Source organism: Pholcus phalangioides, unplaced genomic scaffold, assembly GCF_987345545.1.
Source record: "Pholcus phalangioides strain wild (caught in Gottingen) unplaced genomic scaffold, Ppha-v1.0 ptg000009l_1, whole genome shotgun sequence".
NCBI lineage: Eukaryota > Metazoa > Arthropoda > Arachnida > Araneae > Pholcidae > Pholcus > Pholcus phalangioides.
In genome coordinates, this window is record NW_028301602.1 from 58,957,171 (window position 1) to 58,977,239 (window position 20,069).

The 20,069-nt window shown below is 34.1% G+C and overlaps 1 protein-coding gene across 1 annotated transcript; it reads left to right on the forward strand.

Annotated features, from left to right (window-relative positions):
• Positions 1-432: 432 nt before the first annotated feature.
• On the forward strand, positions 433-18,354 carry LOC149083394 (uncharacterized). The gene is made up of 11 exons (XM_089236668.1): positions 433-691; positions 2,990-3,052; positions 3,155-3,241; positions 4,200-4,361; positions 5,566-5,737; positions 6,315-6,520; positions 6,730-6,886; positions 7,638-8,299; positions 12,811-12,883; positions 14,329-14,436; positions 17,751-18,354. Exons 1-11 carry the CDS (start codon positions 578-580, stop codon positions 17,822-17,824), a joined length of 1,878 nt encoding a protein of 625 aa, XP_089092794.1. The 5' UTR covers positions 433-577; the 3' UTR covers positions 17,825-18,354.
• The last annotated feature ends 1,715 nt before the right edge of the window (positions 18,355-20,069 follow it).

A 20,069-nucleotide genomic window follows, 5' to 3' on the forward strand; every position in this document is an offset into this window, starting at 1 on the left:
AAAAAAGTCAGCAAATCGGGAACCCCCTGCCCTCATCGATGCTGACGTAATACTTGAATGACCCCTAATAGAAAACGAAAGATGTTTTTTTTTAAAATTATTATTATTGTTTTATGTTCGGGGGGGGGGGAAGGAGAAGCATTTATCAGCTCACGCAATCAGAAAAAAAATATTGTTCTTGAGAATGGGTGGAAATTTCTAGAAGGTTTGGTGATTTGCACTGTGACAGTTTTTCTGTGGATCAAGAAAATTTTAAGAACCGTTTTTAAATGGGGGGGGGGGGGGAAGGGGAATATATCCCGTTGAATTATATGATCACGCTTGTCATATCGGTCACATTGTCGAATGGTCATGGTTTCGTTATTACGTCATATGACGTCAAGCCATTGTGTCGCTAGCTGTCCGTCACGCAGGAGATGCGCCCTGTGGTTCATAACTTAACCGTGCCCGTATCGGTCGTGGATCGCTGTCGTATATCTCTCTCTCTCTCGTATCTCGGTGCAAAAACATACTAATTTCAAACACGTAAATATTTAGGGAATTTATACGTTAATTGATGTACTCTTAATGCAAAAATATGCCAAGCGCTTCAGCAAAGCTCGAGAAACAAACCTCCGTGGAGGCCCTGGAGCCCGTCAAACAAATCGTTACGATGGTCGAGAAAAAAGTCCGCAACCTGGAGAAGCGGAAGGTTTGCATTTAAGTAACAATATTAAAACAAGATACATTTTGAGTTATTTAAATGTTTAGGTCCCCTCCCCCCATGTTTCAGTAACTCTTTTCAGTACTTCTCAATTGCCAAGTTTTCGTAGATAATGCCAAATATTTTGGTCCTCGCATCTGTAGCCGTTGAAAACATCATCCCTTACACTGTGGTGCTTCCCCTATTGTTCAATGAATCCCGATATTAATTGACCATGTGGTTATTTGACAAATGTCTCATCTCTGAGACAATGGGTTTTGAAGTTCTGTGTGTTACGTCGCAATTTTATGATTTTTTTTTTCTGTGTAAATTATGTTATGAACCCATTTCAATGCATCCACATACTACAGCGGGGCCCCCACTATAGTGAATTGACAAAAAATGATAGTGTGTGTAAAAAACAAAAAAAGTTATAAGAATCGCGTCCTGGGCCCCGCCAACCGAACTGGAGCCATGTGTCAGTTGCAGTGGTGGGCATAGTGACGGACTCGCATCTCAAGGATCTGTAGGTCCTAACTTTGAGGTGCAGATGCGAGATGATCAGAGAGCAACAGACTTACAACAAAAGTACAAGTATTCAATTTTTATACTTCACTTACAATTTGAAATATAGGTGACAGCACTGAAAAATCAAACCACTAGATACACACTTCCAACACAACTCACTTGGTTGTTAATTGCTCATGGCGATGGGATCTTTCTTTCAAACCGAGCCCAACTCTGGCCTTATCAAAGGCAATTTAGTACCGATTGAGTTTTACTGGAAGTGTGTATGTGTAGCAGGGTTTAAGCTACGGTCGCATTTTTCGCAAAATGCAGAAGAAAATCGTAGAATGCGAAAAAAGTAGTAGCCACTTTCGTAAATATGTGTACAGGAGGTAAGCAACGAGTAGACATCCAACCATCAATTATTACATTAGGGGTCATTCAAGTATTACATTAGGGGTCATTCAAGTATTACATCAGCATCGGGGGGGGGGGGGTTTAGATTTGCTGACTTTTGATGACAAGGGGGGTGGGTGGTGGTTTGAAGGTTGCTTACGTCATCAACCACCCTTTTTGAAGATATGGAATATTCTAAGCTGCTGACTAAATTTTGCTGACAAGGGGTGGAGGGGTCAAAAATGGCTAAAAATCTGCTGACGTAATACTTGAATGGCCCCTTAGCATCGTAGCATTTTGCTAAAGCTTTTCCCCCCATTTTTGCTTTTTAGCGAAAGGAATTTTTTATCCAGCTTAAACCCTGATGTGTAGAGGGTACTTAACAGTCTGGGTGTATATCTAGTGTTGTCTGATTAGCCATCTATATTTCAAATTGAGAGGAATGATATGTAATGAATGAATCTATTTGTACTGTTGTACATCTGTCCTCTGTGGCGAGACTTTTAAACAGGAAGATTGATTCATTTGTACCTTGAAGTTGGGAATCATAGAAAACCAACTTCAGCCTCTCACCAATGTGGCACTGACCTGGGTTCGAACCCAGGTCCTTGCAATTCAAGTCCATTATTATGACCACCATAGCGGCTGGTGATAGAACTGAAATTGTGTTCGGTTTGAAAGAAAGCAAGCCCCACTCTTGTAAGGGACATGATCAATTTTAAGTTGAAAATATTTTGAGAAACACCATACAAATGCCTTATTTAATGGGATTGCATTTTATATTCTTTTAGGGTTAAATGATTTTGTGGTTTGTGTGTGGTCCGTGCAGCTTGTTTGCTGTTTGTTAATGCAACTAAAACTATTATATTATGCAGCTATTATTGCGCGATGCTCTAAATTATAATACTTCCCAAAAGGGAAAAGAAATAGCCATCCCCATTATTGAAGATCTATAAAGTGCTATCTGTACATAAGTAGTTCACTCCAAGATTGTCGACGTAAGTCAAGGTTAACTTTTCCAGTCATAGGCCTAATGTTCCATTTCTCTGAGGAATAATTGAAGTAAATTTACAGATTTTCTTAACTCTTTCTTATCTGTCTTGATGTGGCTCTCTCAAGGAGAAATTTCTCTCTAAAGAATGCTACAGGAAAGGCTTCAAGCTTTGTTAAAAATGTGTCTAGCTCAGAAAGTCATTTTGAGGACGATGACAAATGGCGGGTGGCATAAATCTGAATATTATTGTATTGATTTTACAAACTTTTCTACTGTTGCTTCTCATTTTTCATTCTATAACATTTGAAGGGATTCTATAATGGTTTTTTCTTGCTAGTAAAAATAAAAAAATCAACAATGATTTATCAACATGGTAATGCTATATTTTAATTTGAGGTTTATATTTCTAGGCCAAACTTGATGCTTATAGACATGATAGCCAAAGTGGAAAAGAACTTAATGAGGATCAGAAAGTAAGGAATCATTTGAAATATTTTTGGTACTTATTGTTATCTACACAATGTGGTTTGTAATTGTTTCATTTCATCTCAAATGTCTTTTTTTTCTACTTTCAGAAAGCTGTTGAAAAGTATGACCAAGTAGTTGAAGTTTTAGAATTTGCAAAGGAATTGCAGAAATCCTTCTGTGGCATTATCCAAGAGGTGCTGAAGTTTTACCATCAATAGTATCATTTTCAACATTTTAATCGCTGTTACAAAATTTTCAGACTTCCTAGCCTGTTATTAAAAATTGTTAGTAATTTCCTGTGTATAATCATGGTGAAATAAATATTTATTACAGTAATTTCTTGTGCTTAACCTGCAGAAGCAAATTTTGTTACTTTAAGAAAAAATTTCATACTATAATTCAGAACTCTGTATACTCGACATTTGTAAACTTCTGGTTGTTACTTTTATCACCATACGTTTGTTTACCATCATTACCATGGATGAAATCTTGAAGAATGGTAAAGGTTGTTAATCAGGCTAATCTAGAAATATTGATTCTTCCCGTGGCATCTGTATATTATCTGTTCAGAAATTATTTTTATGAACTATTTTTTTAAATATTTATTTTTATTCCAATCTCTCGGGTAAAAAAAGCTGCAAATAAGAAGCAGCTGTCTATAATCCATGTTAAATTCAGATGTTTTTGTAAATCCATGGATTTTGCACATGAAATTATGATAAATTATGTAATTACATTTTCTTTTATTATGTGGATGGTGTTCTGTTCGTGTCTGCAAAAGAATTTAATTCCGAGTTTAAACGAAACAACTAACTTTATTTAACTCTGAATTCATCAGATAAAAAATTTAGCTGCCATGCTTCTGGAACGGCGGTAACAACAACACTCTCGAACACACTTAGTGCCTAGGACCAAACATCTGCACGAGAAAATTAACAAGAAAATAATATAAAAAACAAATGTCATCTGGTGGTGCATTACAGAACTATAAACAGATGGTTTAACCTTGGTTTTTTGTTTTTTTTGTATAGGCTACGTCAGATGCTATAAAAATAAAACCAACTATAAATTGAAATAATTTAATCACAAATATACTTGCATGTATAAATGGGTCCGGTTATACTTGTTTTAATGTTTTATCTTCCTGTACAGACATCAAAAGCCCAGAAGAAAGTTGCAAAAAGGGAACATCTGGAAAGGCACCAACATGAACTCCAAAGGATCAAGGAAATCATTAGTATCCAAGATATTCTGAATAGCATGGGAGGAGAAGATGTTAGAAATGATTTCCTAAATGAAACCAATGGTGCTATTGTAAGTAAATTGATAGCGGCGCAAATATATTAAATAATATGCTTGGTTATATTTACTAATATCAGCATTTCTATTATTCTCATCATAATAGAATGAGTAATGTTTTTGTGATTGCTTAATTGATTCTTTCAAAATTTTTAGTAAAATTTTATTCCTTCTCCCCCCATGACCTTGAAAATATCTTCTGATTGGTGAGCTTCATAAATGTATTAAAGGGCTATTAAATGTTAATCTTTCAGTTAATGTTTTCTTAAAGGTTTTTAATTTGATGAAAATTTAATAAACCAGTAATCTGGCCATGTGACTTGCTATTCCGTCATGGCCATACGCAACTGTGGCGTCTATCCCAAAAGCAGAATATGCTGAAATCTGTGATGTACATCGCAGAACAATCGGTGCCTACAGAACAACCTGGAAGAATTTTAAGGAAAAAGTATAAAAAACACTATTATGAAGATTTTTACCTAGAACATTTTCATTCAGCCGAGGGCTCGTTGCCGAACAATGTAAAACATTCTGCTTTGTGGTGCCTATGATGGAATAGCTGGTCATGCAGGTTTCCAGTCTATTTCACAGATCATCATTAAGTATTTTCTATCCACTGCTGGAGGGCTGTTTTTTAATTTTTCCATTTTACTCAATCGGATGCTTTTGCCATCCAGTTGACTCCAGCCACTTTTCTGATCTAATTATCAATCCATCTTGCATTATTTCATATATATAATTAAGAATTCAATATTTGTTTAAAAAAATAAGTAATTACTTCAATTGTTTTTTCAATGATTTAAAGCAGTTAAGAACATGAAGTCAGTTTCAATGCATTCATAAAAAATTATAATTAAAAAAAATATATTCTATCTTCAAACTTCCAAAAAAGAAAAGATTGCACACATTTTTAAAAAAAGGCAACAGGAGGATAGCTCACAAAGAAATTAATTGGTCAGATAACCGGATGAGAATTGTGACGTAAAATGACCAAATCAATAAACAATCTAGCTTTTTTTAATACCTAATATGGTGATTGATGATCTGTTTTTTTTTAAATTAATTTAACTATGGTTTTTATTTTATTTGAAAAATGTATGTATTGTACATATTTACATTGATTTTTGCATATTTAAGCAAAATACTTACTTTATTCACTTTCTTCTTCAATGCAAGAATTAATGTAATTTTTGTAAATATATTTTTTTCTTCATTTCAGAAATTAACGGATAAGGAGCTTAACTCTTTGGATGAGTTATATAAACTTATTTGTCCTGAAAGGGATCTAGAATCTCAAGACAGTTCAGAGTTTGATAGGCAATTGATGTCTGCCGCAGAGCATATGCAAGCCTTGCTGGATTTAAAAAGCAAAGAAGTCATTGGAACAACATGTATTTTCTTTTCGTTGCCATACAATATATTGTAATTTTTTGTGTAAAAAAAAATCACCTACATCACAAAACCTTAAAAAATTTAAATACAGTCGGACGTATTTATAATTCAACAGGGATATAAGTCTGGAAAAAATGCTAACATCCATAAAATAGGTATCCATAAAATATCAAAACTTCTGGATCCACAGCAACTGACTTATGCCAGTGCAAGCGCCACAGTGGCATGGTGGTAAGATGCTTGTCTTTCATCATGAAGGTTTCCGCCAGGTTCGCAGGTTTGATTCGATCCTGGGGAAAGAAGATAGGCAACAAGTTCTTTCCTAATTCAACCTAGCTCTATCGTTAGTAAAATTGCTGTATGTCAATATGACAGAAGTTGGTGTACTGTAAAGTAGTAGGAGTGCCATGTTTTATTAAAATGAAGTTTGCAATCTCTTTAGTCCACACTTTTAAAAAATTGATGTCAGATCAATTGCACTAGATGGAGGGTTAAATTTTTGATTTGTTTGGTTTTTCTCATTTATTTAAAATTTAGTTCATTTGTAGTGATGCAAACTTAATTATTTTTTACTAGATAAGGAGCTGCGGGAAATGATTACGAGAATACATTCCTGTAACTATTTCAACAAAGCAGCTGTCGCTGTAGCAGCATCATGTAGTCCTGACTTAGTCAGTAATGAATCTGGTGTTGGAGATGATTCTAATGAAAATACCGGGGAATCTTACAATGAAGGAGAAGATACTCAGACTTTTTCTTATCAAGCTGATGTCAAAACTTCTGTAAGCTAATTTCAAACCTATAAAATTGTAATTTTGTTTTTGAGAAATTTGACACCTTGGATATTTACACCTCGTCAATATGCTCTGGTCCTGCCAATAAACCTCACTTTTAACAGCAATGAAGTACAATGATCTGACTTATTAATGCCATCAATTGGAATATTTATTAAAATTCAATGAATGTTATTTACCAACAATATATATTTCAGGTAGGGAATTCAAATATTCCAAGTCAAATCGATAACTCATCATTCTACCAAAGTGAAGCGACAACTTCCTATCAAGATCAAAATCGTCCTCTACAAGATGTTCTCCCTGCGCAGGGAAATTTGAATTTTCTGCAAGAATCACAAATTGACTTGGAAGGTGAGTTACCCTTGCCAATACTTTTTTTTTGAATAGATGAAATGTAAGCACACTTATTTTTTTACTCTGTGGGGTGGAATAATAATGTAGCGTAATTCTGCTAAGTACTCTCCATGTATGTTTTTGCATTATATGCATACATAATTATTACATTAATGACATACATTATACGGATAAACTTATGCTTACTCTAGGGGCATAGACTTTTTACTGAAGATGCTGCAATCTCGATAGTAATGATTTGACGAGGCTGGAAGGTTGAATCGATAGTAAACAGAGGGCCAATTTGAGATGTGGTTGTGTCTATATCTTATTTTTCACAGACACCTCCTGGTTTGGATACAGATTCTAAACCTTGGAGCAATCTTGACACACCACCTGAGCACTACTTTTAGCCTTGGTGATGCTTGGCTATCCAGGAGCAAAACCTTCACATACCTAAACTTTATCAGGGCCAAGTTACCAGAGTGCACCACTAGGACGCGGGCATGGTTGATTTGACCTTGGGTAGTGTAGCACCCTATGGCCTGAAACCACATTCCTTTGGGATTGGTGACTAATAATTTTTCTGTACAAATTGTGAATATGATTCACATTTTCTTTAAAACGAACCAGATATTTGGTTCCTTGTAGCTTGTTATGACGGGAATTGGCTGTATATAGTTAAATCATGAATTTAATCTTAATTATCCAAAATGCTTTTTTAATATATTCATGCATTTTTAATTTCACATGCCACCATTTGTTTTAGTTTCTCCAGGTCTTGACAAACAAGCAACAGTACCCCACTCTGTGGCCTCACCTGGTGTTGGGTTTCCTAATAGTTTTGTACCTCCTTCAACATCTGTACCACAGGTTATGGTATCCCCACGATTTCAGCAAAGGCCAAAAGAAGATGCCAATAATTTGATCAGTCATCACCCTCAAGCACAAGTACTGTCATCAATGGCAGGAGCCCCTGGCCCTCAACAACAGCCACAACAACAGACGCAGCAACAACAGCAGTCGGGTGGTCTGAATCTCCCTTCGCAAAGCAATACTGGTGGTACTCCAGCTGACTTTGATCCTAAACAGCCAATTCCTACTCAGACATTTACAAACCAGAATTTTTCTGGTATTCATCCATTGATGGCTGCAGCAGCTGCTGGGGTGGCGGTGCCACAGAGTTATGTTCCAGTAACGTTAGCCCATGGTATGCCACCACAGCACATGCTTCCTACTAGCATGGTATCTCAACAGGTTCAGCCAAGAGGCACATCTGCATCATCGTCTGGGGTCCTTGATCCAAGCAGTGTTCTGTCATCGTCTGTTCACAATCAGACAGCCAGACTACCAGTTTCAACAGCTACAAAAATCAGTTTGAGCACACATGACTCTAAAGATCACTTCAATAGAGATTTCCTTATGTCACAGGTAATTATTTTTGGCTCAACAGTAATTAATTTTCAAATTTATTTCAAATAATTACAAAAAATAAAATATTCATATACAAGTACAAAACAACCAAGGAGACATTAGTCCCATGCTGTATGTTAAGATTTTACTACAATAAGTTAGAATACTTGACAAAGATACAAAAATTTTTATTAATGAAAAAAAAAGTAAAAATATGTATTATAATGATAAGTGAAAAATAATCTATAGAAAACAAAAGAAAATAAGAGAAAGAAAAGATAGAATGTAATTGAATTTAATATAACAAATAGGTGGTTTGGGGTTTCAAGATATATACAATTGGTGTGAATAATAAACATGTAACGGGGCTGAAGGTGCTGTGACGCTTATGCGATATGAGAACATGAAGCAATGCAGAATACAATAATGTACATCCATTCCAATACAATGTGTTTGCAGTAGTCTAAATTTTTTTGAACAAAGAGCTGGATATGTTATTTTACACTTTTTTTTCCCCATTTTTTTATTTAATTCATACATTGAGTTGATAAAGCAGAGGGGAAAAAATGAAAGTTATGTTTAAGAGGAAAAGTCTGAGGAAGAAATTAAAAGTGGATCTCAATGTGTGTGTCTGGAATTTGAAAAGATGGAACTTAATTTTTTTTTAAACTCGAGAATGTAGGCCTAGTTACCTCTCTAATCTCAGTGGGAAGGGTATTATAAAATTTCTGAATGAGAAAACAAATGTTTTTTGAGTATAGTTTTGTGAACTAAAGGTAGTGAATAAGTGGAATTAAGGCGAGCGGGATGAGTTTGAGGGTAGTGAATTGATTCTTCTTGATTATCATTACCGATCTATAAAACTATAAATAACATAGAGGTAGGATCTGGAGTTGATGTAAGTGTTATAATCAGATGTGAATAGCCTGATAAGCCTGATTATTTTTTTTTTTTTTTTTTTTATTATTATTATTATTATTATTATTATTATTATATAGGTTAGTGGAAAGGTTTTACTCTCAAAGGTTTGAGGTGATAAAACTTGTATAACATGAAACGCAATTTAGCTTGTAAATGGTTAATATGAGAAAGCAATTTTAAATTTTGGCCAACATGAATACCGAGGTATTTTATCATAGTTGTTTGTTCAAGACTTTGACAGTTACATGAATTACAATTAAAACAATTTGGTTCATGGATTATTATGTTATGTCCAAGAGATGAAATATTACGTAAGGAGAAATTAATAAATTTACTTTTAGAAATATTTTACTTGAGATTATTATTAATAAATCAGTTTTGAATTGTAATTAGATCACTATTGTTGTGATAAGTGGTTGATAATCTGTTCCAGAGTAAAGAATGACTATCGTCAGCAAATGTAATGATTTTACCATTTATTTTAAGATTACATAAATCATTAATGAATATAATGAATAATAACGGCCTAAATACAGATCCTTGTAGGACTCCACTGATAATATTCATAAAATTACTGAAATGAGCATTACATTTTACTTTTTGTTCTGTTAGTAAGATATGAATGGAAAATGTTAAAACCGTTGCCTCTGATACCACAAAAATGCAATTTAGACAACAGAACTGTGATTAACACTATCAAATGCTTTCCTAATATCTAAGAAAATGCCTATAGTTTTTCGAGGTAAATCAATATTTTTGTACACATATTCAGTAAAGTTTAAAAGTGCAGATTCAGTGTTTCTTTTTGGTAGAAATCCATTCTGATTGGAGGAAAAGAATTCACTGTGGTTTAAGAAAAAGTAAATCCTAGTTTTGAGAATCATCTCAAAAACTTTAGAGGTGGAGGGTAAAATAGAAATAGGTCTATAGTTGTTGAAATCATTAGAATTTCATTTTTGTAAATAGGAATAACTATTGCTGCTTTTAGGGATTCAGGAAATTCCCTCTTTTCAATACAATTATTAGAGTTGCCAAAATTTAAAGAATATTGATAGGAAAACTTTTGAGAATATTTGTAGTTATACCATCAAAACAGGAAGCACAGGTCTGAAGTGGTTTAATTATTTTTGATATTTTATATTTTTCAGTAGGCATCAGAAAGATTTGTCATTAGTGTGTATATATTGTTTGAAGTTATCATTTTGTGTCCCTGTCTATGTTATAAAATATTCATGAAATGGGTGTTAAAGTTATTGGCTAGTAATTGGGAATTTGTTTCTGAGGGCATTATTTTATTTTTGTTCTCTGATCCAAGTATTTTATTAATGAATTTCCAGTGTTTAGCTGTTGTATTGCAGTTAAAAAATTTAGTGGTGTAAAAAAAAATTTTTTTTTGTTCATTTTGTTTTACTTTTGAGAAATGTTATATTTTTAAGCTTGTTTGAATTGATAAATCATATGAATACTTCTTAGATTTCAAGTAAAGTGTTTGTTTAATCTTTATCAAATTGACAATTCAGGTGTAATCCAAGGCTTGTTATGTTTTTTTGTTATTTTCTATATGAAGGTATGTATGATTATTAATTACAGTTTCGAGTTTAAAGATAAATTGATCAAAATTCAGCCCTGGAGTATTTTTCGTAAGCACAAAACTGTAATTTTGAAGATATGATGAAATTCCCTTGAGATCTATTAAAAATTTTTTTTTTTAACATTAGCAGGTTTAGGATTAGACAAAAAACTTACAAGAGATTTGATAGTGATCAGTTAGAATTGTGGTGAATATAGCTGAGGAAATTTCATTGATTTTAATTGAGCAGCGAATATGAATGTGATCAATGCACGAATATGAATGTGGCCTTGTAACATTGGAAATTGAGGGATCAAAGCTATGACTAGAGAGCATACTGAAATAACCAGAATGAGTACCATATATAGGCCTAGTGTTTAAGATGTCAATATTAATATCTATTAAAACTATGTCTCTGTGTTTAATACTTTTTAAAATAGAATTGAGTTCAATACATTGATTGATGGCAAACGAATGTGATCTATATAGATTTAATATAGTGAGTTTTAAGGTTTTTTCTTGGACTACAATCAATTCACCAGTAAGCATTCGAAAACCATCAACCAAATTCTAAAAATTTAAGAGATTTGTGTCAGCTTAAATCAAAAATAACACATTTATATTTAAAAATTCCATATGTTGATGAAGAAAAGAAATTTTTTGTATTTAAAATCCCAGGCCATTTTCTAATTGTGTTCCAGATAATTTTTGTTTTTGTTAATTAAAGGTGGTCTCAGCTCCATTCACCTCAGATTATTAAGACTGCTAAACTATAAGGATGGATAAAATGAAAATGAAACTGGTTATAAATTTGATTTATCTTTGTATGAGTGTGGCGAAACTTTGTGTAGAAGTAGAGTGGGAGGTTTGAAAGGCAAACCCCTACTGCGGAATGGGCTTGCCCTAGGTAGTAATGTAGAATCACATATCTGCTGGCGGTAGGATGACAGTATCGTCCAATGAGCAATCAGTTGTTTTATTCATCTGCCTCTGCAGAATGTTTGTGAGTAAAGAAGAGCAATGTGGTGTTATTCATTTTTTAGTGGCAGAAGCAGTTGGAGTTTGGGAAGTGCAACACACACTAAAGCAGTGTATGCTGCATATGCACAAGCATTTCCGCGAGGGACAGGAATCTGAGTGATACACGACCTGGTCAAATTCATCACAGATACTTTGGTAAAAGAAGTCGACCAGATAATCAACTCAAACAGGCATCATACAATAAGAGACATCAGCAAGAAGGTGGGAGTGGAAGGTGTTTCAGTTGCATTCATGTCATCATTATAGAGAAACTCCACTACAGGAAAGTGAGTGCACAGTGAAAACGCTTGTACCAGTTTTAAATGAGTCAATGATCGTGCATGTTTACTGTATACTGCCTTCGTTCATGATGCACTTCACGAACTCCAACTGTTGCCACTAAAAAACAAATAACACCACATAGCTCTTCTTTACTCACAAACGTTCTGCAGATGAAAAAACAACTGATTGCCTGCTGGACGATACTATCAGCCGACTGCTAGCACATATCGTGATTCCACGCGACTACCTTAGGCAAGTCCATTCTGCAGTAGGGGTTGCCCTGCACTCCTTACCTCCTGCTCTACCTCTACATAAAGTTTTGCCACACTCATGTAAAAGTAAACCAAATTTTTTTTTTTTATAACAACAAAGTTCTGTTTTCATTTGATCCACCCTTATATATTTAGGTGGTTGTCAAATTCTAAGGCATGCCTCCTGTAATCCTAAATTTTCAAACTACTCATGCTTTATTTTACATTAAATTACATTAATAGCAATGATTCTTTGATAGAATCTTTGAGAAGCTCTACAGGCAAAGAGTTTGAAAGCTGCTGCCTTTATTTTATGACAATGTTGTTGAAACAAATAGAGTTCATTTGATTCAGGGGCAAAATTTAGATTTGAAAGAAAAATATTAAAAAATACAGAATGCATAAATTTTTCTTCCTGTCAAACATTATCTATCAAAAATTATTTGATATTTATATGGCTCCATTTCTCTTGTTTCTATTGTTAGGTATCTAGGGAGAATCCTCATTTGGGACATCAAACAACTAATGCTCAGTTTGATAGAGTCAGTGCCCATGAAGGTGAGTACTATATTTTCACTATTAGTTTTTATGTATTCACTCTAGAAAATAATCCACTTTATTGCCATTTTGCATAAAAGTGTTTGAAAAGAAAATATTACTGTAGAAACTCTTTATAACTCTTTGGGGCTAGGTGGGTTAAAAACTGTCCCACCTTTTGCTTAGCTTTTTATGCATGGTGGGATATATTTTAACCCACCTCGAAAAGTTGGTTATTTATAGTCATACAGTTTAATATTTTATTTATTTTTATTAAGAGAGGTTTGACTATTAACAAAATTGCTCAATTCCTTACAATTTACAATGAGAGAGATCCTGATGATGCGAATGAACAAGTTGATGTAGCCCATTGTGATGCATCAGATGAGTCATGCGGGCTTTAATGGTTTCCATGATGAATTAAAAATGTTTTTTTAATATATGTCTTGAAAAATGTATTTGAAAACTTTTCTGAATTCTGAACCCAAAAAATCGGGGTTTGTTCCTTATACACATTAAAATACTGTATTCTTGAAATATTTTTCTTTTCTGAAATCATTTAGAACACTTTGCTTATTTTCTGTTGCTTCATTGACTTCTGCTTTTCTGGCTACTCTTAGATTTTTATTGGGACTCTAAATCTCTTACATACTAGTTACAATTGTTTGAACCATCAGCTTGTCATTATTGGTGCCCATTATTTCTTCAATATCCCTCATATTCTAAATTCAAGTTTGTTATACATATTGCTTATATATGTTTATTTGTTGCTGATACGTCTAAAAAAAATCTAAATTTTGGTAGTCATTATGCCTCTTATAGTTGGTGGAAACATTCAAATTTGGTATCTCTCGGTGGTTGATTTCAAATAGCAAAGTTGTAGGCCCTACATTGTGTCAGCCAATTACTCCAGGTTTTGAAGTTTCCAAGCTTGCACAACATTTCCAACCCTAATCTTTCACACTCACCTCGTCTGTAATCCGATGAACAAGTGCAAAAGTCAAGATATTCATAACTGGAGGTTTACGTCTGTATAATTCTTATCTATTCCAGGCTCTGCCATGAAGCTAGGCTGGAAGAGATCTCTGCAACAGGATAAGTTGAGCGACATAATTCTGGCATTCATTCATAACGATTATTTGATAAATTTTAGATTTAATCACAGCTTATTTGATAGCTAACTGTGACAATGTCACTTGCTATCTTCTATATTGAAGTGAATAAGCATTATAAACCATGGGCAGGCAATAGGTGATTGAAAAACCAGTTTGTCTATCACTGTTTTATATGTTTTCAATTAACTAGCTTTTTTTATAAAGTATACAGAGTTCATTTCATACATTGAGACTTTTTTTATGAAGAATATTATCAATCTTTTGACATTTAAATTTTACTTCATAGAATTTATTAATTGGCTCTGTGTTTCAATATTTGTTACTCATTGCTCTTTTCTTATAATGATTCAGGGTTCCAGCCAACCAGTAACAGTCAAACATTCATCCCACGTGAGAACTTTGGTACTGATAGCTCAAGCTACAGCAACAACTTGAAGAGAGGAATGCCACCCCGTAATTGTAAGACGACGACTTGATTTCTTTTTTTTTTTCTTTGTGGTCTTATTTGTATTTAGTACTCTGCTATCCATAACACAACACTTTGATGCAGTCATTTTTACAATATCAGGATCACAAACATAAGATGTTGGGAGAAAGGTTTGAAGACCAGCGGAAAAACTGTCAGTGCGCCTGAGTAGTGCAGTGGTAAGATGCTCGTCTTCCACCATGAAAGTCAGGATTCACAAGTTTGTTCCATGGGAAGAACATAGGAAAAAAGTTCTTTACCTACTGAGCTAAGGTACACACCGATAGATGGGGCCATTTCCCCACCGACTCCATCTGTAAGAAATTGATATGACCAGAATTAAGGCCCCTTTACACATACCCCCTTCCCCACACGGCCGTAGTGGGACACTCTTGCGCAAAGGATTGGAGGACAGTTAGGAGCGCAGCGTTCAAGAGTGTGTTGTAAAAGAGTTACATTCTTGCACACGCTCTTTTCTGCACAAAAAAAAGGCCTCGTTCTGAACTATGTGTGTAAAGATAAGCATGTGACAAAATTCATATGCTTTTGGTTCGCATGTGGACTTCTGGGGAAGCACAACACTTCACGTTCCTTGCCAAAGTTTTTTCTCTGTTGGCAGATCGAATTTGACTGACGTTTGGAATGAAAAAATATAGATTTCAAAAGCTTATTATATTACTATGCAGATTATTCATTTTTAAAAATTTCAATAATTACTAATTGAAATTACTGTTACTAATGTATGGTAATTTTTTTTATGCAATTGATAAGAAATTGAGGAATAAAATTTCTGTGATCATTAATTTTGAATTTTTGTTATTGTTTCAATTTGGCTTTCATTTGTTCATCCAGTTTTAATTGCTGTAATTAGCTCTTAACTACATCTTCTGAATTCAATTGGTTATACCTAAAATTATAATTTTACCGAAACGAAAAAAATCAGATTTTTTTCCTTTCATCAGTTATTGACACGGTTGTGTAGCCGATGTTTTCTTTATACTACCAGCAGAAATATAGATAAAAAACATTACACAAAATTATTACAGTGAAACCTTGTTACAACGATAAATCTTTCTACAAAGATATTTTTCAAGTCTTGTTTAGAAATGTCTATTCTAATGTTAAACTGCTGCCCCATGATGTAACAGCAATCCTTCTACAGCGATATTTTTTCTTGGTCTGCAGAGTATCGTTATATTAAGGTTTCACTATTGTTTTGAAATTATGGTGGTGTTTTGTAGGGTTTTTTTTTCAGATATTTTTTAAAAATTCTTGATAGATTTCTCTCGGTTGTATTAATTTCATCAAAAAATCATTTCACTCTACCAAATCAATGTTGTCAAGCATAAACAGTTCATAACAATACAATAAATGATAAACAAATTGAAATATAATTTTTTTAAATTTTTGTAACTCTATACACGTATTCTTACGCGTGTAAAACATTCTGTGGCTATAAAAAGAGAAGAGATGATTGTCTTCATGCTGCATACTGTTTCCATAAACTTCACGTGCCAATTTGTAGGGAATAAATACTTATAAGTGTATTTTCTGGTGGTATTAACAATGACTAACTTGAAAAGATGTCAATTATTATCAGCATAAATTTGGTGGGGCATGATGAAAATAACTTTGGATATAATGATAATCTCTCTACAGCAGAGGTGTATAACCTGTTCAGTCATTGGACCAGATATGTGGTATTTCTGTCACTCGCAAGTCAAAAAACTAGAATATATAGGGTATAATATATAATATAGGGTATATAAACTAGAATATATATACATATTACCCTGTATGTGGCATTTCCATAATTCTGGCAGTCCCAATTTTTTTAAAGTCTGGTCCCATTTTTTCCTGTATTTCAAACTAAGTTTACTTGAATTTTTATTCTTTGCTGAACTGAAATCAATGATTTTGAGATTATTTTCATTATTCTTAAATTATATTTTTACAATTGAGGTGGTCAGAATACAAGTGGTGCAAGTCCATAAAAACTGTTTTTAAGATATTCAGTCTTAAAGTAATATGTAGATAGCAAAATCGGTACATATTTTTCAAATTCAATTAAGTTTTATTTTTGAACAGTTTAACTATGGGCTTATTTCACTGGTGCTCAGAATAAATTTCGTACTGTAGAATGTGTGAAACTAAATTTATGATTTAAGCAGTTAAAGAATCTGTTCAAGAAATGTATGTCAGAGCACAAGGGCACCGCTCAGTTTGAGAACCCCTAGGCTATGGACATAAAAGTGTAAAAATGCCCTCGTAAATTCAACATGTTAAGTAACTGTCATTCTCTATCCTATGCCCTTGTGTGACACCTCTGTGCCACCAATGACTGTTTGAGGAAGTCAGTCGTCACCATGCTCTGGAAATGCTTCTTTGAGGTGGTGGTACTGGTTGCTGTTTCATTCGTGTAACTGGAAGTTGTTTATTATCAACTTGCTCCTCAAAAAATCTTGAGATTCCCCCCAGTCTTGGATGATGATCATTGGTCCCTCGCAATCCCATGGTACCACTCCTTGATTAATTGTGCCCTTAGTTTCACCACTTAGAATTGCCTTGTGTGGTCATGAAGTAGGCTGCCCACTGACCCACATTGGCATTTGTTGTGGCTTGTCTTTATAAACTGCTCCAGGAAGTCTGGAACAGACAATAGTGAGAGAAAAACAGAATTTTTTGTCTGGCCCGTATTTCACTGTTTTCAGATTTACTCTGTGCAGCACTGGGTGAACGGCCCTATGCTGTGTCTCCTGATCATCCCAGAATTTGCCACCTTGTGCACATCCTCCACAAAGTTGAAGGAAGCCTCGGATATGAAGTCTCATGGAAAAAGAAAAGGTAGAATTATCTACCTTTCTATATGTTGATAGAATAACTACAATCAAATAAAAATTGGTGAAAAAAAAAGTTGTTAGTTTGAGACGACCAATTACAATAAAATAAAAATTAATCAAATTATTTTTGTTTTTCAAAAATGGAACATTTTGGGTCATGAAATATTGAAACTAAATGTGAGTTGGACACAGGGTTGAGAGTGACTTCCAGCATCCCAGTGAATGTTAGCGTTCCACAATGAACTTTTTGCCTAAAAAGACAGTTCTTCATGACTTAAAAAGTTTGGGACCCACTGGTTTAAATCATTGCTTGATTGAATGTACTCAGAAATCCATTGTAACTTACTTTACTGGTTTTAACAACATTGATTTCTTTTGTGTTTTTTTTACTATGAATATTGGACTTAGTTATTTGAAATTTTTTTAGTGTATATGAATATATAATAAGGATTTATGGATCATTTCAGTGGCTCGAGGTGCAGCTGCGGCAAGTCGTGGAGCTTCCAACATTTCCCGTGGAAGACCTGTTTATCGAACCTAATGACTTTACATGAATATTTTTTGTTTTTTTTCACTATGAGTTGGAACTGGCTTTCTTCTCTGCCTTCGGTCTCTTAACTAAAGCTGTTACATGAAGCAGTTTTGTCCCACCCTACGTATTTCTTTGACCCTCGCAACCTCCTGTATATTTTTGCAAAGTTTGTTGTGCTTCCATTTTGCCTTAAAATATGGGGAAAAAAAATCATTGCTCTATGTTCTGACATGCCATTAGTTCAGTGGGACCAGGACTTAGGCAATATTATTTTCTTGCTTCCCACTTTATGCACATGTGCTCTTAGTAATATATATTATATATATACATATATATAAATGTGTGTGTGTTACGTACATCGGCAATACCTACTGTTTTGTTTCATACAGGATAACCAGTATTCACACATGAAAAGAAGATTTGAGCTTTTGGATTCTTGTTTGTCTTATGATATCATACATTTCCCTCCCCCTCTTTTTTTTGTCATTAACGATGATTAATGTTAAAAAGTCTGATTAAAGATTAGTTTTTTGAGCGTAGTTTATTGTCTAAATTTATTTTCTGTTTACGATATCTGAATACTATTGTTTTTCAGTTTGTGTTTAGGACAACGGAGACTGGAGAAGCCTAAGATAGCAGTTATCTCCTGCCGTTTCTAATTTGGGCAAAGTTAGGAGGGCATGTTTGGTCTTGATTTTTATCTTTCATCTCTAAAATATTCATGTCTTGAGATACAGTGGAATTTTTATACAACATTCAGGAGGTCTGGTCAAAACTATATATGAATGGACAAGTTGCGCAACTGAGATTTCTTTTAAAAAATTACTTCCCCAGCAGACATACAAAATTTGAATTATCATTTAGAGTAGTGGTTCTCAACCGGTGTTCCGCAGAGCCCTTGGGGCTCCTTGTGCAGTCTCCACGCGCTCCGCAGCTGCTCGAAGAAAATAAAAAAACAGTAAAATTGAAAAAAATAATAAATTGTTGCTGTTTCTTTGTATCAGTGAAAGGAAAATATCTGCGAATGACAATTAGGCCTAGCTTTATACAAAAACCGGCCATCTCTTTCACGGGTAAAACATTAAAACAGGTTTAAAGCCAGATTTATGGCTGGAGAGAAATATGCACACATTCTAAACTCCAGTATTTTAGTTTCCAAGGTCAGGCAAAGGAAGAAATAAAAAGATTACTTTTTGTACTTTCTCAACACTTTGTTGATCATGCAAAAAGAAGACTGACTGGATTCATTCGCTTCCTCCTAGCCCTGGCATTTCAACTTTTTCCGGGGGGGGGGGCAAAAAAAAATGTATGTATATATTTCGCCTTACTTGCCACTTTATATTGTTTTTCTTAAAGCTGTGGGGAGGGGCAATCTCCCCACCTAAATGAAAGGCCTGCTATCTTAATTTAGACCAGGAATTCTTAACCTATGGGTTGCGACCCAAATCCTAGCAAGAGCTTTTGAGATAGGTCATACAAATAAATGCACATTCCAGTTACATATTCATTTCTTCACTAGTACACAGGATGTCTCGTAAGTCCTACTGCAGCCTTTATCTCGTATCAACTGTTCCTCATAGAGGTATGGTTTGAATTTCAAGAATGTTCAATATCTCTCTCTTTAGAAATTACCCTGTGCCAGTTTCCAGAGTAAAAATATATGTCACAAAATAAATCTAAATTTCTATATGAACACTGTCCTAATAAACTAACGGAAGCTTCTTTCCCTGATTTTTATACTGTTCTTTCAGAACTTTTCTCCAATCTTTGAATTCAAAAATATCTCAGCAAATATTGCAATTTTTTTTTGTTGTTGCCCTCAGGAAAGACAGGACAACTTTCTAATTGGAAGTTAGACATGGGGACATTTTAGAAATTTAATTATTTTGTGACACACTGTATTTTCTATCTCAAAACTGATACAGGGTGATCTCTGAATACATTTTGAGCATTTTTTGAATTGGAACCATACCTCTATGACGAACTGTTGATGAGATAAAGGTTGCATTAGGATTTACAGGACATCCTGTATATTCATTCATCACATCTTTTCATCACTAGTTTCACAGGCTTATTAACGGTTTCAGTGGCATTGAGATCCAGAGATTTTTATATATTTTTGGTGAAGTTGGCATTACAAGATGCACAGGAATGATGAAAATATATTTATAAGCCTACACACAAATATAAACACCGGAAAAATGAAAATACATATTTTCAGAACTATTAAACAATCTGAATTTATGAAATAAAT